At 40.3% G+C, this 25,956-nt stretch overlaps 1 protein-coding gene across 1 annotated transcript; it reads left to right on the top strand.

Annotated features, from left to right (window-relative positions):
• Positions 1–419: 419 nt before the first annotated feature.
• Positions 420–25,854, top strand: RCBTB2 (RCC1 and BTB domain containing protein 2). The gene is made up of 14 exons (XM_088521032.1): positions 420–527; positions 1,762–1,844; positions 4,951–5,008; positions 6,147–6,305; positions 6,814–6,964; positions 8,748–8,914; positions 9,663–9,821; positions 10,266–10,373; positions 11,670–11,812; positions 13,387–13,577; positions 18,738–18,864; positions 22,682–22,818; positions 23,362–23,492; positions 25,677–25,854. The coding sequence occupies exons 2-14, from the start codon at positions 1,825–1,827 to the stop codon at positions 25,815–25,817; spliced, it is 1,692 nt and encodes a 563-aa protein (XP_088377158.1). The 5' UTR covers positions 420–527; positions 1,762–1,824; the 3' UTR covers positions 25,818–25,854.
• Positions 25,855–25,956: the final 102 nt, after the last annotated feature.

Consider the following 25,956-nt stretch of genomic DNA (forward strand, 5'->3'; position numbering starts at 1 on the left):
AGTGAGCCACTAAGGCTGGCTTATCTCAGGGCATTTCAGTTTGAACTTTTCTGCAGCAAGTAGCTTTGGCAAGGTCGAAGATGAATATGCAGTCTTTCAAAACGTCCTGGATTTAGCTTATAAACTGCTTGTATATTTAGTCTTGAAATAAGTAGGAAGCCAGTGGAGCTTGCTCTGGAGCCAAGAAGTCAGCCTGGGTTCAGAAAACAAGTAAGCGAAAAGACCCATGGTCTCCTGGCTTCCTCCATGATTAATATTTGGATACCTCAGTCAGAGGAGGATATTTTTGTTACTAGTTTATCAGGGCTTTTTCCTGCTCTTTTTTTATACAGCTTCATATGATTTAGTCTGGGCTGCTCCTCTTCAAAGAAACATTTGCTGTTTTTCAGGGTGTGCAGCTTCCTGCTCCATCAGTAAATGAAGAGCTGAGATCTGTCAGGTTGCTGTCAGCGTTGGATGGCGCAATGACGTTTCACTGTTGGCTCAAGCTGAGGAATGATGCGTTCTGAAGAAAGAGGAAAAATTTTGTAAGAAAATCCTCTTTGTCAGTCTCCCGAGAATGGGACTGTGACCTTTATGATTCCCCCGTATCGGTTCAAGAGGAATAACTGTAGTTAGTAGTTAGTATTAGTGTTTTGTCCTCTCCTGCAAGATTGCTTGGACACGTTAGCATCATTTCATGATTACTGCTATGGGAAACTGATTAAAAAATTTAGAAGATCAGAGAAGATTAGGACCCTTCCATAAATACATGATTAACTCTCTTTTTTTTTTTTTTCTTTTCTCCCCTGCTTTCCTCTGTGACCTTTTTCTCCTGATTTTAGCCTAGCCTGAATTAGAGGCCTAGGAGGAAAAAACTCCACATAGACCTCTGGCTGAGTAGGTGGGATTCATCGGCACTTGGAGCAAGCGGGAGGAAAATCTTTTTATAACTCCACTGAGTTATAAAATCTCTTACTTCCTTGCCAAGGTCCTAGAGGGAGAGGAGGAGAGAATCTATTCGATTGTTACGTTCAGATGAGCCAATGAACCTGTTTAAATATTTATAATGAGATGATCTCATTAGACACCTAATCAGACCTCAGTCATATTTGTGTTCCTTAACTGGATCTTATCTATCCTGCAGAAGTCTACACTGCTTACCCAAAGACAAAGCACTGGCAGGGGCAAATCCAAGGGCAGTTAGGATTTAGAAATTGGAACTTAGGAATTCCAAAAACCTAGATTCAAATTGAAGGATAGGCTGTCCTGGTTTTTGAAATGTACTTGGATTCCAGAAAGGAGTTCTTTTAAATTTGATATAAATATTTTTGTATTAAAATGCTGTGTAATTCTTCAAGAAGTAGCTATATATAACAGAGTTTGCTTTTGTAGATCTGTGCTTTAGAATTCTTCAAAAAACAGCTAGACAAAATACATAAAATTTTAATACATGAGAAATATCTCTTTTCTTTTTACTTTTTAAACTAAGTAAGTGTTGAGTTTTTTTTTTTAATCGATACCTATTTTAAAGCAAAATTCCTTAGTAATTTTGTGCATAATTTAAGATTTAGTAGATGAAGAGCTCCCAAAACTTATTTGTAATAGCTAGGACTATGTTTTTCTTCTGTATTGAAGTCCTGAAATGCTTAGGTTTTTCAGCAAATGATGAAAATACTGTTTTTTCATTGTTTCAGGCAAAGTTGAATCATTGCTGTTTTTTAAAGCTATACAGATAAAAATAATTCTTAGGCTTAACGATTTTTTTTTCTTTGTTTTCAGGATCCAAGAGTGAATATGTATTCGTAAATCAATTACTGGTTTTTAAAAACAACACCTTTGCAGATGCAGACATGTGGCAATCGGTATGTATTTTTATTAGAATAAATGAATTTGAGTAAATTAATAAACCTGTGTAATTTGATACATTCCATGTACTCCTCTGTAAGGCTCCTCAAAAATAAGGTGCTTCTGTTTGCAGAACAGCCTGAAGAATGGAGCTGGAGGGTAAATTTTAATTAGTTATATTTGAGATAAAATGTGTTGCATCCTTTGAGCCGTGAAGACACGTTAGTGTGCTTTTACTTGGGAGAAAAAAAAATCATCAGAAAGTTTCTTATTCAGACTCTTTGAGAAAGTAGAGGAATGGAGACTCTTTCCTTAGGCAAATGAAATGAGCCATCCTAAAATACCTGGGTTTGCAGTAGCAAGTATAAGTGCATTTAAAGATAAACTGTGTGCTTCAGTTTAAAAAGAAGCAACTGAACTGACCTGCTAGAACTTGATAAATAGCAAATGTTGTGTTTCAAAAGTGTAGAAGAAAAGTTTTGGACAAGTCTGGATGAGTTTTAGATAGATGTGGACAAAAGTTTTAAATAATTATAATTGAAGGAAATAAAACAATAACAAATTGCAAGCAACTTAAGAAGTTCCTCTCTATGTATTAAGTTCTAAACCTGTGCCATGTGCTCTAGGTGTCTCTGCTGGAGCAGGGGGGTTGCACTAGATGATCTCTAGAGGTCCCTTCCAACTTCAGGCATTCTGTGATTTGGGCTCTATTCCATAGCTGTAGAGCTGTGTGGTTCCTAGCTGATGCCAAGCACGACATGGATTCCCTGTAGGTCCTGGATGCTTCTGCTAGCCTCACTGGTGTCTTGGATCCCTAAGGCAATCCTAAATGGTACTGGTTGCCTAAACGTGGCAACTGCAAGAATCCTGCAGCCTGAAATGCTTGGAAGGAACATTCAGGCTCATTCAGGCCCGACACTCCTGAGGGCTGTGCTGCCATTCAAAGGCACCTAAACAGGATGGAGAGTTGGGCAGAGAGGAACCTCGTGAGGTTCAACAAGGACAAGTGCAGGAATAACCCCAGGCACCAGGACAGATTAGGGGTTGACCTGCTGGAAAGCAGTGCCGCGGAGAGGGATTTGGGAGTCCTGGTTGACAACAAGTTAACCATGAGTCAGCAGTGTGCCCTTGTGGCCAAGAAGGCCAATGGGATCCTGGCCTGCAGCAGGAGGAGCGTTGCCAGCAGGTCGAGGGAGGGGATCCTGCCCCTCTGCTCAGCTCTGGTGAGGCCACACCTGGAGTATTGGGCGCAGTTCTGGGCTCCCCAGGACAAGAAGGCCGTGGAGCTTCTAGAGAGGGTTCAGCAGAGAGCCACGAAGATGCTTAAGGGACTGGAGTATTTGTCGTATGAGGAAAGACTAAGCAAGCTGGGCCTGTTTAGTCTGGAGAAGAGAAGGCTGAGAGGAGATTTGATCAACATGTTCAAGTACCCAAGGGGTGGTTGTAGGGAGGATGGGGCCAGTCTCTTCTCAGTGGTGGTTGGTGGCAGGATGAGGGATAATGGGTGCAAGTTGAAACACAGGAAGTTCCACCTCCATGTGAGGAAGAACTTCTTTCCTGAGAGGGTGCCAGAGCCCTGGAACAGGCTGCCCAGAGAGGTTGTGGAGTCTCCTTCTCTGGAGATCTCCCAAACCTGCCTGAATGCCACCCTGTGCCACGTGCTCTAGGTGTCCCTGCTGGAGCAGGGGGTTAGACTAGATGATCTCTAGAGGTCCCTTCCAACCTCAACCATTCCGTGATTCATTCTGTGGTTCATTCCAAATCAGCCTAGACAGGGGCTGCTGGGCTTAAAAATGAGTCAAATTTATCAATTAAGGTCTCCTTCTAGATGTATGGAATGCACTTTGTGTACCTAGTTTGTGTTTTATACTCGAGCATAAACTTAATTTGCACATTCAGTAGGGCTGAGCTGTAGCAATTGTTCAGTTTTTTTTTTTCATTAAGTGAAAATAACTTTTGTTTAATCATGAGAATAAATCATATTTATTAAATTGTAGAAAATTCTTTTATCTATTAAATCATTGAAAAAGATTTAAACCATATTGGATGTGTTTTGGGTCCTTGGCCCAGAATTTGATGCAAGAGGCATGACTAATGGCAAGTTCATTAAGCTATGCTGGATACATCTTTTAAAGTGATGCAATCCTCTGAGAAGTAGCTACGTAAAATGCTACTTTCTTGTTTGTTGGATGTTATTCTGTCTGTAGTCAGAAAACTACAGACGTTTAATTTTCAGTTAAATATAAATAGACTCTTAGTATTGCCTGAATGAGGACTTTCCCTGAATGAGGAATCTCCACGAAAATGATGCGTGCTGCTTTCTTGCTTGTTGAGTAAAATAAATTTTAATAGCTTTAGCGCTGCTTACTCATCTGCTCACTCTTATTAAAAATGGATTTGTATGGCTTTGTGTTTGGAAATAAATTAAGGATAGCAGAGCTGTACATATTCATCTGGGAAAAAGCATCTGATCTGAAAATCTGTTTCCACTGATGATACACATGCCAGAAATTGCTTGAGTACTTTGCAGGCCTGGCAGTCCTTTCTGAATATTCTGGAGTGAATATGAAGAATTCTCAGTAAACCCAGAAAGCCCAAATGTTTTTTCTGTCACTGGTTTTCAGAAAAGAACTGCAATAAGAACATTTGAAGGCTTAAGCTGCAAGTAGAGAACTCTTTACGACATGCTTTTTCTTTGCTCAGATAAATGTCTTGGAAAATGTCAGCAAATTTCTAAATTTATTTTTATTAGAATAAAAAGATTTCAAAGATTGATCTTTAATAAAACTTCTTACTTTTCTGTTCTTTTCTGTTCTTGGCTTCTTACAATCTGAGTAAGTTTTACTACTTTTAAAATAAATTTTGTCCAAGAAATCCCTATTTTGAGAAAGAATACAGAAGAGCAGGGGTCTTTCCCTGTCTCCTGGGATTAGTGTATAGCTCAGTGCAAAACCAAAATTGTCTGAGCTTCATATTTTGTTGTTGTTGTTTTTTGTTTTCATTTTTTTCAACTCACATAATCAAGTAGTCCAGGTTTAATATGAAGTGTGTACAGTTCCATAGAGTATTGTTGCAGCAATATTGTGTCGTACGGTGATTTTCACCACAGGTCTCTCCCTGCAGGGATATGCAGTCACAGATCCGTATGGAGGATGAATCTTCTCAAGGAGTCAGTGTCAAGGTCAGAATGTGAATGTATGTTGAGAATTTTGTCCCGCCCTTAGAAAGGAGGACGTTTTGGTTCCATTCAGTAGTGACTTAATCAGGCACTGTAAGATAAACTGAAAATCAAAACTGTGGGTAGAGACATAAGCAACGCTTCTTGTGTTATGTAAGTCATAAAAAAGTCTAACAATGTATGCATTTCAGCTGCTTCCTTGACCCACACGAGGGATTTAATTTAGTACTAAGTCCTAAAGCTATATATTATAGTCTAAGGTTTCTACTGTATAAACTTGTAAGAATTTACTTCCGTAGCGTAGCAGAGTGTGATGCTAAAATTTCCTCCCATTTTTCTTTTTTTGCTCTGTTTGACACTGAAAGCAAAACTTAGCAAAACACTTCACTTAGTTTTGGGGCTTAATGATGGTGCCCATTTAAGATAACCATAAAGTCCTTCTTTAAGACAAAGAAAACTAAATAGTCAAATATCAGGCTGGCTGCTGAGATCAAGCAAAGCAGAGATTTTTTAGTTATACTTGAAGCACAACTGATACACCCTGGGGTAGATAGGTGGGCCATTCTCAAATTCTGGTCTAACTCTTTCTTTCCTGATTCTGCGCAATATGAGAGAACTGATCACTTCCAATAACTTGGAAAATATAATTAAGATATTGAGGGGTTGATAGTTAATGCAGACTTAAGTTTTCAGGACAAAATATGATAGTGTGGGAGTGGATAAAATATTAAAAGCGAGAAAGTGTCTTATTGAGTTGAATACATCTGATAATTGCAGAGAAAGGAATTGGGTTATGAACAGGTTTAAGTCCTACAAAGTTCACGATTACTTTTTTTTTTTTAAACACAAAATGTATTACAGCTGTTGGATGCTTTTGATAATACAGTTTTACTCCTGTAAATTAGGAGATATGCTATATGAATATAGCAGAAATATGACTTCAACAACTAACTTTTTACATAGTACTTTATGCAAACACTGTAGTTTATTATAATATCTTCCTTTCAAGCATTTTTCCAGGTGAAATATTGTTTTGGTGTTGAAATAAGAGAAAATGCTGTTTCTATAAATTTATACTTCTACTTTACAAAGTTGTATGCTTGTCTCTTTTTATGTATTTGGTATCTTTTTATAATCTCAGGCTTTGGAAGCAACCTTATTGTCCGTTCTAAAGATGCTGGATGTTGGGAAATGGCCAATTTTTTCTCTCTGTTCCCAAGAGGAGCTCAGATTAATTCGTCAAGCCTGTGTATTTGGCAGTGCTGGTAATGAAGTCTTGTATGCAACTGAAAATGATGAGGTATTTGTCCAAAAATGTGTGTGAACGTGGCATATTGGGTTATCCATTTGTCAAGTTATAATGAAAGCAGTAACTATGCTAGTATACCTAGAAAGGTAGTGTAGGTACATAGGAACATAGGAAAACATTTTGATCAATTTATATTTTAAGTTCTTTGGTACTAATGGTTTCCTACCATGATCAGAGGTAGGAAAGATGAGGGCAGACTCTTCGTGCAGGTGCATGGCGATGGAATGAGGGACAAGGGACACAAACTGAAGCATGGGAAATTCTAATTCAGTATTAGGGAAAAAAATGAGAGTGGTTAAACCCTGGAATAGGCTGTCCAAAGTAGCTGTGGAATCTCCAGCCTTGGAAGTCTTCAGGACTCAGTAGGACATGGCCTTGACACAGGTCTCATCAGATCTGATTAGATCTGGGTAGATAGTTTTGAGCATGAAGTTGGAGGAGGTGATCTCCGGAGGTCTCTTCCAACCTAAATTAGGATTTTGTGATTTTTTTATAACAGGTTTTTGTGCTTGGCGCAAACTGCAATGGGTGTTTGGGAACAGGCGACATCCAGAGCACAATGGAACCACGGAGATTAGATACTTTATGTGGCAAAAAGATAGCCTGTCTGAGTTATGGAAGTGGCCCTCATGTTGTTCTTGCTACAGAAGGTAAAGTATGATTGTTAAAAAATGCTACTGTTCTTGTGCCAGCACTGTCCTTTAACTAAAATGCATCTTTTTTCCTGTATTTACTTCTGGATGCATTTTAGTGACCAATTATGTTGTCTCTTGGCCATCAGGCTAAGCTGAGCTCTCATTTTCCTGGTCTCACTGGAGTTCTATCACCCACATCATTCTAGCAGCCTCTGTGTGTATCTGTTCATTATTAAGTACAAATGACTAGTACTGTGTTCCCAGTGAAGTTACATCAGGGCCTGACTGAGAGTTTTTCTTTCTCTTTAGTCTTTCTCTCCCTTTGTCCCAACTAGAGAAGATCTAAATAACTAGTCTAGGTTAGATGGTTAAAGGTAGATGAGGTGAGTTTTGTTGGAAATGCATGTCTGGTCTTTAGGCTCATCTACATCCACGTTTTCTTCCCAGCTTTGATGCTGTCGGATTTCACTGACCTCTTATCCGGGTCATGAACTGAAGTATTGCATGAAAACAGTTCCAAAACCGATCCTTGATGTTTTCTACTAGTTAACTTTGTTCACATGAACAACTTCTATTCAGCGCAGTGTCTTTTACCCTGCCTTTCAGACAGCCTTGCCAATTCCACAACTTGTATTAATCTTTATCATTCACAATTCTTGAATGAATCTCCATCGCCTACAGTTTATAGAATGTGGTTCTATGTGGCCCTGTTTCCCTTATTTACTAGAATTTGTGTCCTCATAGTCTAAACAAGTTTGAACACAAGTTGTGTCAAAACAAGAAGGAGGTTGTTTGCTTTTAGCAGGATAAAGTCAATAGATTTAACTTGTTGTAGAAGAACAGTAAGTGTAGCACATACTGCCTTTGCAGTTCTAAGGGTGGCAATGGGAGCCCTTCTTCTTACTATTAAAAATATCAGATAAGGAGTCTGGTGGTCTCTAGAAATCCGAAGGAGTTATATGTCAGATGTTTGCCTGTTTTTCCTGGAATAACTGCATAATTTAGCTTTAGAAAACCATGATGACAGTGGACAAGGTGAATGTATACCTGCCTTTCACCAAACCCTGCACTACTGTTCCTGGAGGGCACTTGATTTAAAACAGATGAAAGTTGTTTTTTACGTAGTGCAAAAGTGTTAGACAGCCTCATGGATAACTTGCCTACACATGTACTTTAAGGAGAATCAGAAAAATTGTAGCTGATAATATCTGTAGTGGAATGACTGTAGGTGCTTGGGAAGCACAAGGGGAATGGACTGAAAAAAGTGACTAGGCTCATGTGTTTCCTCTACAGAGCATTTTTCTTCTACTGTCACTGTCAGAGACAGAATTCTGCATTAAATAGATGGACCATTGCTCTGACTCTGTCAGGCTTTTCTTGTGTTCCCCATAACATGTCTCTTGAAGTTTTAGTTGCTAAGTATTAGCATCATGTAGTTTATGTACGTTGCAAATAAACGAAAAGTTTATTTGAATGTTTCAAAAGTAGGAAACACAAGGCATAGAAATTTGTGTTATCAGAATCAGAAATTGGTTGGTAACAAAGAAAGAAATTGAAATGGGGACTCCTGACTGTCATTTTATCTTTTATTCTGTATGTACTATTGCATTTCTTTTGGCTATCTGTTTGTTTTACTAAGACTGTAGTATTCATATGTGGAATTAAGAACCAGAGAGGTTGTGTAAATATTTAACTATGTATTTTGCTGTTGAATTTGACTTTTCAAATTGTAATTTTATGCTTTGTAGTCATTGAAAAGGCAGAAAATTTAAAACAGCTTTTTACGTTTTTATTATAGAAGGAGAAGTGTATACATGGGGTCATAATGCTTATTGTCAGTTGGGCAATGGTGCCACAAATCATGGTTTGGTTCCATGTCAAGTCTCTACTAACTTGGTGACCAAGAAAGTCATTGAAGTTGCCTGTGGCTCTCATCATTCTATGGTGTTAACATCTGATGGAGAGGTGAGAAGTACTAGATAAATCTCTCTTTTCTCTTAATTAAGTTCAAATATCTGAAACAGGAAAACATACAACATATGTGACATACAACCAAACATACAACAGCCTTACATCCTGTTTCTTGCCATCCTCACAATGCTGATACAAGACAAATGTTTAATGAAAATGGAAAGTCTGTCTGGGTCTATCCACTTGGAAGTGCAGGACATAGGCTTTTGTATAGCATCTGCTGGTAATAAGGGACTATCATTTATTTGCAGAGGCCAGTTGGTCACTTCCTGCATTATTACCCTAGGGTAGTCTCTTAACAGCGTTAAATCTGCCATTAACTAAAGGAGTGAGTGAGTTCAGCCCATTGAAGTGAGATTTTTTTGATTATTATAAAGTGCCATTTGTGTCAATGGCTAAGTGGAATTAGCCATTCCACTTTGGGTTCTGGAAAACTAAAATGTGGATTCTTCAGTGCCTCTGTCAACAAATGTTTTAAAGCACACCCACAAAATGAAAAAGTATTAATGCAGCTTTCATGTTTTCTTTGCCTTTGACTGGAGGAAGGTAAGGGAGAGAAATACAGAAATGTCATATTTATGATAGAAACAATTAAATCATAAGTCTATCAACCCAGATCTTTGAAAGAACCATATAAACTCAAAATGCAATTTTTGATGTGTATAAGTTCTTTCTGTCTTAGGACTTGGTGTACTTAGAAGTGTATTATATAGCCTTTTTAATGATGATTCTTTTACAACAGGTGTATACATGGGGTTATAATAACTCGGGCCAGGTTGGATCTGGTTCAACAGTTAATCAGCCAATTCCTCGAAGAGTTACTGGCTGCCTACAAAATAAAATAATAATTAATATAGCCTGTGGGCAGATGTGCTCTATGGCTGTTGTAGAAAATGGAGAGGTAAGTGAAGTTTTCTGACTGAGTTTTGTTTTATGTCCTGGGGAATGGCCTTGTGAATCATTTATTAGCTAGTCATCATAGTAAAAGAATTGTAGTTTTATGTAATCTACCGTTACAGAGCAAGCAGAACGTGAAGGGATGGAATTTGAGTGGAGGATGCAGTTTGTGTTATGCTGTATGTTGGGGATGCTATATCAAAATTTATCATTTAAGGTTCAGAAGAAACAGCAGAAAAATATGAATATATATATGCAGGCATATATATATATAGGCATATATGCACACATACAGAGTTAAAATGCAGATTTTATGCATTTTATATGCATTATATCCATGTGCATTTTATGGAAGGGGAACAAGGAGGCATTATTACACCTGTGAGGTACTTAATTTCCAAAGTAATGAATAACGCCAAATAGCTGAAGCCTTGTCTTTGTTTTCCAGGTGTATGTGTGGGGCTACAACGGGAACGGGCAGCTGGGCCTGGGCGGCAGTGGCAACCAGCCGACCCCGTGCAGAATAGCAGCTTTGCAGGGCGTTCGGGTACAGCGGGTAGGTGTGAGCTCTGAGTGCCAGACCCTTCGTGAACAACTGAAAATACAGGGTATTTTTGCTCAGGCATATCTTACATTTAAAGGAGGTAGTCTTTTACCTGTTTTCTTTTTACCTGTTTGTTGGAATAAAAATGTATATCTTAAAATGAACCACCATTAGCGGAGGAGGAGTTATGACCTGGTGGAGTTCACTGGTAGTTTTGCCACTGGCTCTCGTGAGGTCAGGATTTTTGCCTAAAAAAGACTAAGGAATTAAAAACTCTTTTTTTTTTTTTTTTTTTTTTTTCCTCTCTGAAATTTAATTCTGCTAGTGTAACAATTGTCAGTCATCTTTGACTGTTCTGTTCTTCATTAGCCCCTATCTTCTTTTCTGGGGAAATGCAGCATTTTGTCTTCCTGGCAGAGCTGAGTATCATTTCTAGAACTGCATGCTCGAGCCACAAGGAATAATTGGAGCTCAGAGCATGAATGGATAATCTTCAACTGTGTTTGGTCAAAAGCTGGTGTGAATGCATGGTTGGTCCTAATCTTGGGTGGTATTTTACTCTGCCAAAGAATTGGGCCACCTTCACTGTAACTAGCAAATTATTAGCTTCTTTTGACTGAGTAAAAATATTTAAAGTGACTGTAAAAATGATACTAAAAAGGTTTAATTTTGTTTAATCTTAAAGGGTTAAATCTTAAAGGTTTAATCTTAAGAGGATACAGTCATGAAAATGACCCAGTCTGCTAGAAATCATTGTTTTTGTAGTCTAGTGAGGATTTACAGGAGTGTTTTGAACCTTGGATCCTTGTTAATACATTTGCCCAGGTAGTAATTTTTTTTTTAATCTTTGAAAATAAATTGTATAATTAGATGGTTTTATGTTTTGTTTCTAGGATGTGGGCAGTAGCTTTGCTGGGAACACTTGCTGTTGGAGAATAACATAATGAAGTGAATATTATTTCACCTACTTTAGAGAGTATGAGTGCTCTGATAGTATAACTTATTTTTTCAGCATAATGTGCATATTTGCTGTACAGATTTTCTTCTTGCTCAATTTCTGTCTGCTTTTTTGCGGTGTTCTTGGAAACCTGACAGGTTTTCTCAGTGAAGCATTTTTTTTCCTTAAAGTCACTTATCATCTTTGCTTCCCTTTTTAGTAATTTTATCTGTATTTTTTATTTTTATATTTTTTACCAGACATTTTTGCACTGATATAGAACCAATAACACTAATGTTTATATTAAGTGTTTGTATTAACTTGCTGTTACATAAAAATGAGACTTTTTTTCTTTTATTACTCATTTGTAGGTTGCCTGTGGCTATGCACATACATTAGTGCTAACAGATGAAGGTCAGATTTACGCCTGGGGAGCCAACTCATATGGCCAGTTAGGTACTGGGAATAAAAGTAACCAGTCTTACCCTACAACAGTAGTTGTGGATAAGGACAGGTAATACCTCTATTCTATTCAGTCAGACATCAGGCAGCATACCCTCAAAAGAGCTGCAGAAAATTACGGCTCTGCCAAGCTATTTTTGGAAGAAATAGCCTCTAATTTTTTGCAATCATGCTTTTACAAAATTAAATGTGAAAAATTTAAAAATCTGTCTGACATAAAATCAATGAATTAATATTTGATTCTTCCTGGAAGCGCTTGAATCCGCCTCATAACCACACTTGTTTAAGCTCAGGTTATTCAGTTTGTCTTTCACATCTGAGCTGTTTTCCACTTCAGCTCACACTATGTTGCAGGTCTTAACTGCAGTTTCTATTTGCTTGTATAGTTTCATTGTTTGAAGTCAACAATAAAAAGCTATATTGCCTCTGAATATAAATTATATTTAAATATGTTCATTTTGACAAGGAGTAGACACACAAAAAGTGAAGAGTGGTCAATGGCAATTTGTGTTAGCTTTGCTATTAAATCTTGCTAACAGAGTGAGAGTAGTCCTGGTGTGTTGCCTGAAAATGAAGTTGAGCTTTTTACAAGTTCAATATTCTCTTGTCATCCTTCATAGGCAATGGCCTGGTTATCTCTGTTGCTAATGCAAACTGTGTGTTTATGTGACCAGACATTTAAATGCATTTCTTGTCCTGGTTTTGACCTCCTATTGTCAATAATTAGACAAGCGTGGTGGCCAGGTGCATTCATGTCTCTGTCCATCACTGTAAGGAAGAGGCAGCTCCTCGCTGGTGATGAGGCATGACCTGGTTTTGAGGGTTGCTGTTTCCCTGTGGGTGTTGTGCTTTTACCTAAAATATAACTGATTTTTTTTCGAGACTCCTTGGCTGCAGTTGAAACCTTAACACGTTTTAGTCCAACATTTTAATGTTGTATAGCGCCTTTCCCTTTTGTTGACCAGAATATGTGTTTCTGATGTTAGTGAGAATATTAGCTTACTAAAGCCTGCAAGATTGGTATATGCAGCTTTAAACGAGTTGTTTTCATGCTATTTTCACCAGTCAGCTGGGAAAACAAGTAAACAAGCAGTATTTCAAACTGCAGAACAGTAGATTGTGTAATGTTGTACACAATGGGGGTTTTGAAATCCTAAATCAATTTCAGGATTTGTGAGATGGCTTACGATAGCTAGAACGTATTCAGAAATAATATTTAGCCCTCTCTTTGATTCTCATTTTTCATTTTGAAAACTGTCCCAAAAGGTCAAGTCCATTAAGTCTAAGTAATAATAATGATATGAGTAATGACACTTCAGCATTTTAATGTAAAGAAATACATTTAAATTGCTGGTTTATAACCATTACAAATACAATAAACAAAGTAGGGGGGGGAAAAAAGCTTTTTATAAATTTTCTGTTGTAAACTGACAGACAAAACGACTTACCCAGCCGTTTCTACTCGCTGGGTTGCAGTGGGTGCCATGCTCTGCTGCTGCTGTGTCTCCTCACTCCCCGGGTGCTTGTTCACCAGGACACTGAAGGAGAGGAGGGAGCGAGATTCCTCGCTGTGTTCTGCTCCCATGAGAATGATTTGCCTCTGTTCTCTGTGCCCTGTGGATCCAGGGTGGTGGAGATCGCCGCGTGCCACTCCACGCACACGTCGGCCGCCAAGACGCAGAGCGGCCAGGTGTTCATGTGGGGCCAGTGCCGCGGGCAGGCCGTGGTCCTGCCCCACCTCACGCACTTCGCCTGCACCGACGACGTGTTCGCCTGCTTCGCCACCCCGGCCGTCATGTGGCGCCTGCTCTCAGTAGGTGAGCTGGAATAGTTTTCACTACCCCACTTCTAGGCCTGTGTTTATTTGAAGCCTGAACTCAGTGTATTGCAAAGATCTACACTGGGAAGTATAATTCTAAATCTTTAAAGTAGCAGTTAATACAGAATTGTAAAATTCGCTAAGGGCCGATGGCAATGCTAAATGATTTATTTCTGTGGGGAAGTGCCTTGTTTTGTGTGGGAGTGATGGTCTGAAAAGCCAGTTCACCCAGTCTTTTTCTGTTGCCACTGAGTAGAAGTGATGGAAGATTGAGAGGGAATCTTATCAGAATGTGCAAATACTTGAGGGGAGAATGTAAAGAGGATGGGGTCAAACCCTTCTCGGTGGTGGCCAGACAGGACAAGGGGTAATGGGTACAAATTGAAACACAGGCAGTTCCATCTCCATGTGAGGAAGAACTTCTTTCCTGTGAGGGTGCCAGAGCCCTGGAACAGGCTGCCCAGAGAGGTTGTGGAGTCTCCTTCTCTGGAGATCTTCAAAACCCGCCTGAATGCCACCCTGTGCCACGTGCTCTAGGTGACCCTGCGTGTGCAGGGGGGTTAGACTAGATGATCTCTAGAGGTCCCTTCCAACCTCAGCCAGTCTGTGATTATGTGAGTCTGTGTGAGGCTCATGGGTGAAGAAGCTGAGTCTGAATTTGGAGATGAGGGAAACATGAGGAACCATTTGATACTCTTTCTGTGATATCCTTTGATACTCTTTCTGTGATATCCTCGCACAGACTAGCCTGAATGAGGGAGCCAAGTTCTTGTGTTCAGGAGTGGCTGTGTGAATGCTAGGAGGTCAAAGTCTCATGATAAATGACCATGAGCTGGGCTTCTGAAGAGACTGGTTACTGAGTCTCAAATACCTGATCAACGCTGAGATCTGTCTTGCTGCCTCTCACTGGAATGAGTTAAGCACCATCACTGGCACAAGGCATTTTTAAAGAGTTAATCTTTGTCTACAAATCCAACTCCATTTTTGTGGCTAATAGTGTTATTGCCTTCCCTGGCCTAATCAAGGATGAGGCTCCTGGGCTTGTCTGTAGATGTCACCTGGGAGCTGAAGCGAGAAGCTTGAATGCAGCAGCTCGTTTATTTGTAATCTGACCTGCCTCGAGTGCATCACCCTTCCGCTCTGCTTCGGTGCTGCCTTTGCCTTTCTGTTGCTGTCTGCTTTGGTCTGACAACTTTGTAGAACACCCCTTGCTCCCTTGTGCCTTCCAGTGCCGAGGTGAGGAGCTTTGGTTAGCAGTCCACGTATTTCAGCTTTGAGAGGCGAGAGGATTAAATGCAGAATCCTGCACTCGGGTATTTGTCTTGTCTAAGTTTGTGTTTTAGGGCATAGTCCCAAGTCCCCTGTTTGCTCAAAATGTTCTCTAGGAGAATTTATAGAGCTATATAAACTATAGTTTATAGTCTTCAGAAAGAGGATTTGTATGTCTAGTTATTGTAGAAACTATTAATATGTTAATGTTTGCCTATTACTGAATAAATATAAATTATAGTACTGCAGTAATTAATGAGGCAATTCATTCACATAAGTAAATATATATTAGTTGTAAATTCTGAATAGAAGTATCCATAGTATGTTTAGTAGTAAAATTTAGATTTTTCTTCCATGAAAACTACTTATGAAGAAAATGAAAGGTTATTGTTATTTGTAGCTAAGTTGCAAAACTTAATTAAATGTATATTCTTATGTACATGAGAGTCTGGGGCTCTTCAACTTCTGTTTCTTCTTGTCCTGTTAAAATATTATTTCATGCTACCGCAATTAACTGAAATATCTGAAAAGGCATTTTCTTTCTTGTGGATTCCCAGATTTCATCTGATCTTCACTGCAATTCTCTTCTTAATTTCCCCTCTACTTCTCCTCTTGCCTTTTCTTCTCAGTTTAGTGAGGGGCCCTTAGAAATTTTTCAAAGGTGAATTGGGGAAGGTAAGAAACAGAATCTGCCTTATTCCATATTTCACCCCTCAGTGAGGGAGATGGCTTGAGACTGAATTTGTTACATTTTTTTTCAGTGTTTCTGCCAAATTTGCTTTCTTCTTGTCCACTTCTAAGAAATATATTTTTTTCAATTCTGAACCTATTATTTTCAGTCCCTCATTTCCTCCAGTTCCTTTCCACAGCAAAAAAAGCAGGCTTGCTTCCCTCTCTTAAAAAAAATGTTTACTTTTTTTCCCCTAAAAAGGAAAACCCTTCCCACCATTATTGCCCAAATACCCTTGCTTGGTCTGCTTCTTTCCCCTAAAGCTTTTGCTTGATCATTCTGTTCCGATTTGGTTAGAATAAGTACATAAATAAGCAAAGTACATTAGAATGCAAGACTGTTCTGTTATCTTGTGGGCCTTACAGAGAAAGTTGCATCTGATATACCCTTGTGAGACCATAAAATGTCTGTGGCCCGAGGAAGAGCCACCAAGAGCCCTATGCTATGAAGAGGCTTTGGGAAAAGGCCTGGATAACTGCAGGTTTTTAGCTTCTCCAGCTTTTTGCGCCGTGGGTGTTGTGTGATGGAGTAGGAGAGTAACTTGTCTTGCTGTTTATGAGTCTCCAGGTTTCATATTCACTTCTCTGCTGCTTCCTGTGCATTTACAGGGCTGGATTCAGCTGATACAACCTCGGGCTGACGCTTGAATGCCTTGCTCTAAATTAACCACTTGGCGTTTCCTTTGTAGTCAGTGCAGGGAAATGGGCAGTGCTGTGTTGAGATTCACCTTACTTTTAGACTGCTGCACCAGGTGAGATGGACCTTAATTTAAAAGCATTTGGTTCTTCCCACAGAGCAGGGAGGGAGATGGGATCAGATAAAAGCATCTGGAGCAGGATTATCTGTGCTCACAAGTGCAGAAGACTTGCAAGCAGACAGGTTGTTAATGGGTGTATGACGAGGTCCCACTACTCATGCTCTTTCTTTGACACAGCCTTGTCAAGACCCAGTTTGTAACTGTTTTGAGGTGTATCTTTTTTCCTCCCCCTTCATTGTCCCTCAGGACAAAATGCTGGCCCATCCTACCCTGCTTCACAGTGTGAGAGTCATTTTTGACCTTTCCAGCTCCTGTTATCTTTGTTTTCTGCCCTTAACTGCTTGCTCCCTTTGGAAAGAATGTTTTAACGTGTAACAACAATGTAGCAGAGCTCAAGGTGAAGCCTTGCAGGAAGGAAAGGTCATTTTCTTTCTAAGCAAGAGTATTTTGTCATGCCCATCATGTCATGCGATCAGATTTGTGTACTCATGTGCAGCAAGTGGTCTGAGCTGGAGTCCTTGCAATGTGAGGCTAAAGGGTGTTGCTCCCGAGACCCATCGTGTCTCCTGGATTCCCCTTGGTGAGGGGAAAACGTGCTAGTTTTAGATGTGCATTTTTTTTGTACCCTTAGGAGCTGGGAGTGACTAGTCTCTCCATCTTACCCCACTTTGGTAAGTCCTTAGGATTTACTCACTGTTGTTCGGCTCCTGATAAACGTGTGCTGAGAAACTTCATAGCTAAGATCTTATCACCTGCCCATCTAAGTGCCATGGACACGTGCCATGCTAGAGCTCTCCTCCTTTTCCTTTCTAGTGCTTTCTCCCCCAGCACTCCATGCATTCCCTGTTTATGGCTAAACACTGGATGCTGAAGGGTTTTCTTGCCTTTTTGCCTTGTCCATGTGAACTGCCTCCTCATTTCCTCCCACTGGCACTCCCTTCACTGCTAAAACAAATAAAAGCATCTGCTTTTCCTTTCACTAAGAATTTTATAACTTAACCCCACTTTATTGAGCAGACCTCTGATAGCAGAAGTCATCTGGTAATGCCCTAGCAATGAAGATCTGAATTGCCAGTTGACTTTGCAGACTGGTTTCCCAACAGGACAGTGCAGAATCCTTGGCCTTACTGTAGTCTTGCAGTAGAGCATGGGGTTTCCTTTGATTGTTAAAACTACGGAGCTCTGCAGAGATCTGAATAAATAAACTATGTCATACAGAGTAAGGCCTAACAACGTGTTCTACCATACCACTGGTTCAGGAGTGTTTTTTTTTTTTTTTTTTTTTTTTTTTTCAATTCATATATATTTTCATTGGATTTTCTTTTCCTCCTCCGTCCACCTGAAATCCAAAAGATTTCCATAATTATTTCCCTGGTTGGACATAAGTGACATTCTCTAAATGTGTTTGCAAGTAACTGTGCTAAACAGCATGACAGTATCAAATTATGTGTTCAAAGCTTTTATCTAGCATGTGATGGCAATATTTCCATTCCAGTTCTGCTGAATTTGGTAGGCTAAAGAATTTCAGGACCTAACATTTATGTAATTTTCTGTAGAGAACAGCTTAATCCTGACCCCAAAAAACTGAATAAAACAGGTAATAGGTATTGATATGGTGAGGAGAAAAAACTGTTATCTGGGTTACAAATGAGGTTTGGAGGATTTTACTTTTTTTTCCCTTAATATTAAAGAAGATAGTTCTTTGAGACTACCCACTGTGCTGAGGAGTTGGAAGCAGTGCAGGAGATGCACGTTTGTATGCAGACAGTGGGAGGGTGCCTTGTCTCTCTTGTGCAGGGGCCGCGTCCTCTGTGATACAACAGGAAGGACATTCACACTCAGAGGGCTGTTAACGCGGTACCTCTGGGGAGAACACTTCCAAACAGGCTTGTTACTGGTGGGATTTACTTTTGGGGTGTATCGGGCTGAGCAGTTTTGCATGTCTTAGTTAAGTAATCGCTTTATTTTGATAGAAGATAATGTTTCCCCATGGTAGGCTTTTATCAAATCTTACTGTGATTTTTATTGAGCTTTTAGATGTTTTTTAACAGACACCTTTTTAATAATAATTTTGCTGATTATAGTTAATATTATTTTTTATCGGATGCAGCATTTAATTACTTAGTCTACTGTTTTCTTTCTTTTTTTCTGGCCTTGTATTGAAGAGTTTGAGGAGTGGGACTTATTTTTTTTTATACGGGTATTTGGAGTAGGGAACTAGCAAGGACTGAACAAAGCTGTGCTTTGCTTTTCCACAGGTTCAACTGAACACACTGTTTCATTACTAACCTGACAGGGAAACTGGATTTATTAACAGTGTTAATTGCTGATATAAGCCCAGGGTAATGTTGTAAGTGATTCCTGTACTTACTGGCCACTGTGAATTCCTCTTTTTATACTAGAGCCTGATGACCATCTAACAGTAGCCCAGTCACTGAAGAAGGAATTTGACAACCCTGAAACTGCAGACCTGAAGTTTCTGGTGGATGGAAAATACATTCATGTTCATAAAGTTCTCCTCAAAATTAGGTAAGTCACAGACTATACAGTTTAGTCTACTGAGTGCCTACAAATATTGAGTTAGGCTTTTCCCTTTTCCCCAAGTCATGGGATTCACTTGCTTTTCTTAATTGTTAACTTAATTGTTTTCCCGATTTTTTTCTCACTGCTAGAATTACCAAGCTTGTTGCTTACTACCAACCTCTTCCCCACTTTCCTCCATCTGATATCCATCCTCCTTCATGCTACCTAAACAGTCCTAATTACTTATGACCTTTTCCTGTGAAGGAAAAGGCTCGCTCACTTATCTGGGTTGTGCTGCCTTCCCAGAAGTTAATCAGCTTCTCCTCCTTTCTTTTCTTGGCTTCCTCTACTGATATCCTCAGCTTTATTGCTTTTGTGTTTATTCTTGCCTTTCTTTCTTTACTTCCACAGGACTCTTCAGCTGTTTCAGCAATTTCTGTAGATCCTGTTCATTTTTTTTCTTTCCTGCCAGATCTATCCTTTTTGTTTTAAGCCTTTTTAGCAGTTATTTTGAATTCAAGCTGGCTTCTCCTTTGTGATTTTTTTAACAGCGTTTTACAAGTTAACACCACATCACAGTGAGATCCGACATATGCAGATCTAATGAGTAATCGCTTGGTTACTAACATACAGAGACCAGTTTGTTATTACTGGTACTCTTTCTGATAGGATATACTAGAAACACTGTTTCAGATCTCTACAGTCTTTATTATTGCAATAATTTTCTCTTTTCACTGTTTTCTGTGTCAAAATGCTTGGCTACCTCTTACTCTAAAGAGATTCTGCTTATTACTATTTTTCTTGTCTTGCTTCAGCTCCCGAATCTCTTTAGTGACCTCTTGTGTACTACTACATTACATTAAAGTTACATATTAATTCTTGCTTTTTTTTCTTTCTTTATTTCTTTTCTGCTCTCCTATTACTGGTTCTGTTGCCTGAATTTTCCTCCCTTTACTGTTTTCATCTTTTTTGTGTTACTGCTTATAGTGTGCTGTTTTTTGCTGGGCCTGCCTTATTTCCTATCATCTCCAAGTGTCCTTCATCAAATATCACTTCAAATCTTGTGCCTCCCCAAAGTGTGTCTGAGGTGATTTTTCTTGATAATTGGATGACATGTAACTTTGTCTTAATTCTTTCTTACTGCTTCACTTTTCCAAGATTATTTGGCATTCTGGAAAGAAATTCCAGGAATTCCAATTCTATCAAACAAATTTTCTGGGATAATAAGAGCATGTGACCTAGTCTATAGAGTTAGTGCCTTCTTTAAGCCTTAGTCTCGCAATGCAACTTGTTGAGAGGATAGTATCTTTAACATGGTATTACATGGTATTAACATGGTATAACAGGATTCATCCCTTCCTAGAGCATTGTCATGAGTCCCCTGCTGGTAAAAGTTCTTCTTTATTGTCCAAATATTTTTTTTTTACCACTTGAGGAGACTTTTTTTTATCTCTCTGTCTTTTGCCATCTTGTGCTATAGATGTTGCTGAACTAGATGATATTGTAGGTGGTTATTAGTTGGTGATGGTGCTAAATGGCAGCCTCCCCCTGAGAAAGAGCCTGGACAGCAACATGTTGCCTGCAGTGAGAGATGCATATGGGAACGTGGGCAGGATGCATCTGCTCTGCCCTTGGCCTTTGGAAGTTGAAGTAGGATTCCCTTATAAAAGGGAGCAATGTGCACTGTCCTCTCTTTTAGTTTCATTTACTTTCAGGTTTTTTTTTTTTTACTTTACTAGAAAAAATAAAATACCCCCCCAAATCTGTAAATAACAAAATGGAATGTAGAAAAGATAAGATAAATGGTAAAATAAATAGACTAATATTAATTTGTATCTAAGTTATTCTGTTTTTATGATGTAGACTTGTCCCAGAGTCATTAAAAGGATAACAACCAGCCTATCATGAAATATTTTTAGTAAAAGAAAAGCAAATTCAGGTGTGGGACAGTCTTAGAGAAAGTAATGAAGAGTATGAAGGATTCAAGTTAGGTTGTGGCTGTTCTAGGAGGTCATTATATGAGGCAGTGATGTTCATTCTTGATAGCAAAACTTTCAAAAATATGCAATAAATTCAGAGTTACAGAATATTTTTGAGGGAGGAATAATGTAAGTTACTGTGAGCTTGAAATTACAAAGTACAACCATCCAAGGCCATGTTTTTATTGCTGTTTATATGTCATAAAAATACTCAGACTTGTAAAATAAAGATGATGAGGTGGATTAGGAACTGGCTGGATGGCAGAGCTCAGAGGGTGGTGATCAGCGGTGCCGAGTCTAGTTGGAGGCCTGTAGCTAGCGGGGTCCCCCAGGGGTCAGTCCTTGGTCCAGTCCTGTTCAATTTATTCATCAATGACCTGGATGAAGGCACAGAGTGCTCCCTCAGCAAGTTTGCTAATGATACCAAACTGGGAGGAGTAGCTGATACCCCAGAGGGCTGCGCTGCCATCCAGAGGGACCTGGACAGACTGGACAACTGGGCGGTGAAAAACCTCATGCAATTCAACAAGGCCAAGTGCAAGGTCCTGCACCTGGGGAGGAATAACCCCAGACACCAGTACAGGCTGGGGACTGACCTTCTGGAGAGCAGCTCTGCGGAGAAAGACCTGGGTGTCATGGTGGATGACAAGTTGACCATGAGGCAGCAGTGTGCCCTCGTGGCCAAGAAGGCCAATGGGATCCTGGGGTGCATTAAGAAGAGCGTCTCCAGCAGGTCGAGGGAGGTGATCCTGCCCCTCTACTCAGCCCTGGTGAGGCCGCATCTGGAGTATTGTGTCCAGTTCTGGGCTCCACAGTACAAGAGGGATGTGGAGCTGCTGGAGAGAGTCCAGCGCAGGGCCACAAGGATGATCAGGGGCCTGGAACATCTGCCCTATGAGGAGAGGCTGAGGGAGCTGGGCCTGTTCAGCCTGGAGAAGAGAAGGCTGAGAGGGGATCTAATCAGTGTATGTAAGTACCTCAAGGGAGGCAGTGAGGAGGATAGTGCTGGCCTCTTTTCAGTGGTGGCCACCGACAGAACTAGCGGTAGTGGCCACAAACTGAAACACCAAAAGTTCCACAGGAACTTAAGGAAATATTTATTAGCAGTGAGGGTGACAGAGCCCTGGAACAGGCTGCCCAGAGAGGTTGTGGAGTCTCCTTCTCTAGAGATCTTCCAAACCCGCTTGGACGCAGTCCTGTGCCACGTGCTCTAGGTGACCCTGCGTGTGCAGGGGGGTTGGACTACATGATCTCTAGAGGTCCCTTCCAACCCTAAACATTCTATGATTCTATGAATGATATGGGAGTCTCTTTTAATTGTAAGTACTTTCATACCTGAGAGTAAAGATTAATTTTAATGCTAAGATGAGTATAGTTTTTGCGTATCATTATGTCTACATACATGGACTGTGACACTGGAATAAATAATAAATATTATCTGAAATATTAGTGATTGTTTCACTAGATCATGTTGAAGAAAGAGGATGACGTGTGAGAATTGTATAATTTATTGTAAACTTAATCTGTTATGAGACGTAATAAAATAGATTTGATAGTTGATATATATAACTCACGTGAGAAACATTTAAAAAATGCATGGGGTATCCTTAAAGATACTACAGGTAGAATAAGGAACCTGTTCTAAACTAGTAGCAATAGAAATAGAAGAAAATTCTAAAGGGTGAAACTTAGAAAGCTCTAAAAATTTTAATGTGTTCAAAACCAAGATTTTTTGGTTATGTGTTTTGTCTGTTAGGACTGATTTTTTCCTATTGATGTCTTGCTGCAGCTCATTTATCAAGTTTGACTCTTTACAGTGTGCAGGTCTTGTTCTTGTGTTTTAGGTGTGAACATTTTCGCTCCATATTGAACAGCGATGACGAAATTATAGAAATGAATGAATTTTCTTATCCTGTTTACCGAGCCTTCCTGGAATACCTGTATACAGACAACATTAGTCTTCCTCCTGAAGATGCAATAGGTAATTGCCATAAATGCATATAAGGCATATTTCTGAAGTTATAGTTGTGTGTCATAACAGGATGAGGAAATCAAGAGTTGATCATGTTTAGTTTTATTTTTATTAGCACTTAAGGCTGAGTTACTGCTGTATTCCAGGTGTCAGGAATAAGGATGCAGTAGTAGGAAAAAGGAGTGGTGGGGTATGAAATAAAATCCACAATTAACATTCAGGAAGGATCCCAACTTATTTTGCCTTAAAAAGTCACTAATGGTGCCATAAGGATTTGAGTAGATGCAGCAAGTAGATTTAGGACAATAGCTGATACGTTGAATAAGAAGTATTATAGTGAACAGGAAGCTGGAATACTTATATATTAGTAGAAGTGCCTCTTTTTGATAAAAACCTTTTTGAGGAATTTTAAAAATTAAGCGCTTCATGTCAGAAAAAAACAACAGATGAAGCTTTCAATGAATTCTGCCTAAAATAATAGAGTTGATGAATATGAATAGAAATGTATATGTTTTGCACAAGGATAGTTAAATATGTTTGATCTTTTTGCAGGGCTGCTAGATTTGGCCACCCTGTATAGAGAAAACAGATTGAAAAAGCTTTGCCAGCAAACCATCAAACAGGGTATTTGTGAGGAGAATGCGATTGCTCTTCTTTCAGCCGCTGTCAAATACGAGGCTCAGGTATGGAAAATAAGTGCTTTCTGAGAAATATTGTTTAATAATGACTGCATTTAACATGTGAGGCGTGATTGCTGTTAGCTGCCCTTGCTGGCTTCCCAGACATGAACACTTAAGCTATAAAAAACGAAGCTGTTCATGCAATCTTTGTGGCCTGCTGTCTTGCACCTGTGAGTCAGGATTCTTAATGTGCTTCCTGCCCTGTCATCTAGCACGACAGGGCCTGGGGATTCCTCCTCACCTTTCACTTCTCCACCTTTGGATCTCACACTGCCTCTTGCTTCCTGAAAAAGTTCTCCACCTTCTCAAGTCATTTGTCAGTGTCTGGTACAGTCATCCTAGTACTGCCTTTTACTGTCAGAGATGAATTTACTTTAAAGTCTTTCCTTATTCGCATTTGTGCTTGTATCAAAAATCCATTTTCACCATCTTGGTCACAGTGAGTCATGCTGACATGCAGAATATTATCTCTTGTCACTGCCGTGTCCGTATCCTGCCATTGGGCTGCCCTTGGCTCAAGAGCTCCTTGCCAGGGAGGATATCTGGGAGCTCTGACCAGCCCTCAGGCTGTTACCAGCCGCTCTGCAAGCCCCTTATTTGCAAACAGGCAAAGAGCTTGAGAGATCATTTCCTTTTCCCAGCTGTGCACTCTGTGGAACTGTGTGTTGCTTATGCCTCGCTGTGAGACCCAGGGCAAAGTTTTAGAGCAGGAGAGTCTGGGAACACAGTAAAATGATAGACTGTTCCCGACACAAGGAGCAGAAAGAAGGAAGGGACAGGAGTAGAAGTAGAGTTAGGAAATGCTGAAGTCATCTATGCCACAGGATCCTAAATGAGATCAATTTTTGTAGGGATTGCAAAGAGGAAGCCAGAAGCACACAGTGAGTGTGGTCAGTCAGAAGAGGGGAAGATGAATAAATGAAATTATCACCTGGAGGTGGAGCCATGAAGACAGAGCTGTAACCAAGGCCTCAAGATGGATAGTTAGTAGTGAAGAGCAAGAACAAGGGGGGAGCAAAATGCAGGAATTGCCCTTTCAGGGTGATGTGAAGGTAGAAGTCCAGCCTATCGGGGAAGGTGGGACCAGAAAGCAGGATCACACAATCTGTTTTTTTTAAGAGGTGAAGTTTTCATTCGAATTCTGCCTTGGAGTTCCTCCTTTTACAAACTTTTCAACAGAGGCATTTAGGTGTATTGTGAAATTGTAAAACTAGCCTGAACAAAGTACTAGTGACTACAGTGACAGAAACACAATAGAAGGGATTGGGTAGATGAACACTTTTTTTAACTCGTTCTTCCTTCTATGATTCAGTGTTTTAATCTGCATACCTAGTATTTGGTCAAAATGTATGTGATATTTTAGCACTTCATTGTAAGTTAATGGTGTGTTTGCCTGCCCCCAGTGCAGTACTGTCAAATGCAGGCACAGGTTGCTGTCTTCCTCTCCACACCTCTTAATTTCTTTTAATTTCTTTTCTATTTCTTCTTCAATTTCCATTCCTTTTCTTTCTTTTCAACACTTTTAATGAAAGATGTGATTTACTGTGCCATTTTTACCACTTCATTTCCTTTTAAGGGATATTTTTATGCTTCCTGGCTTCTCTTAAAACCTTAGTTATGTTTTGGCAGGGGCAATAGACTTGAAGCATTCAAATCTAAAGAAAGGCTTTGAAGGAAAATGTGCAGGTTTCTGCTAAATCCCTTCCCCTCTGCAGCCCTGGCTTTGGTATTGGTGTAGGTCACGCAGAACAAAGCGGACGTGGGTTAAGAAGCCTCCTCTTGCAGTAGCCTGGAAGGAGAGCGCAGCTCACGCGCTGAAGCGGGTTCCCTTCAGCCGCGGGCTCAGCAGGAGCAGGGCAGGACAGAGCCATTTTCACTGCATCCCTCCCCACTTACTGCGGCGTCTCGGTGCAGCCTGGAGCTAGAGCCACGTTATAGTAGCGCCTCTGAACACAGAAGCTCCCGCTTTCTGCTAGATGAGAGGGATCTGGAAAGGGCTGGCCTCAGGTCGGACTCTGCAGGGAAAGGTGAGGGGTGACCCCTAGAAAGCGCCGGGGCTGCCGAGAGCGGACGCCTCGCGCTGCCCTTGGGATGGGTAAGGGGGAAGCGGGGAGCGCGGGGCGCAGAGGCGGCACACGCGGGGATGCAGCTCCGGCAGCTCCGCTCACCGCCCCGGTTCCTTCCCAGGACTTGGAAGAGTTTTGCTTCAGATTCTGCATCAACCACCTAACGGTCGTCACGCAGACACCCGGCTTTGCGGAAATGGACCACGACCTCCTCAAAAACTTCATCAGCAAAGCGAGCCGCGTGGGGGCCTTCCGCAACTGAGGCCTCGCTGCCGCGGAGCGGGGGCACCCGGACGCTCCCGGGAATTTGGGAATGCAGCTCCTTTGCAGGCCCTGTCTGAGGGCAGGATGGCGGAGTTTGGGAGCAAGAGGCCAGTGCCCGTCGTCTTCGGAAGCGTGGA

The sequence above is a fragment of the Tinamus guttatus genome, unplaced genomic scaffold (genome assembly GCF_059628265.1).
Source record: "Tinamus guttatus ecotype Peru unplaced genomic scaffold, ASM5962826v1 Tinamus_guttatus_pri_ptg000112l, whole genome shotgun sequence".
Classification (NCBI taxonomy): domain Eukaryota; kingdom Metazoa; phylum Chordata; class Aves; order Tinamiformes; family Tinamidae; genus Tinamus; species Tinamus guttatus.

Coding starts and splice junctions, on each gene's coding strand:
- RCBTB2 (XM_088521032.1), top strand. CDS start 1,825: ATGCAGACATGTGGCAATCG. Junction 11,813..13,386: donor GTAGTTGTGGATAAGGACAG/GTAATACCTCTA, acceptor CTGTGGATCCAG/GGTGGTGGAGATCGCCGCGT. Junction 22,819..23,361: donor TCCTCCTGAAGATGCAATAG/GTAATTGCCATA, acceptor ATCTTTTTGCAG/GGCTGCTAGATTTGGCCACC.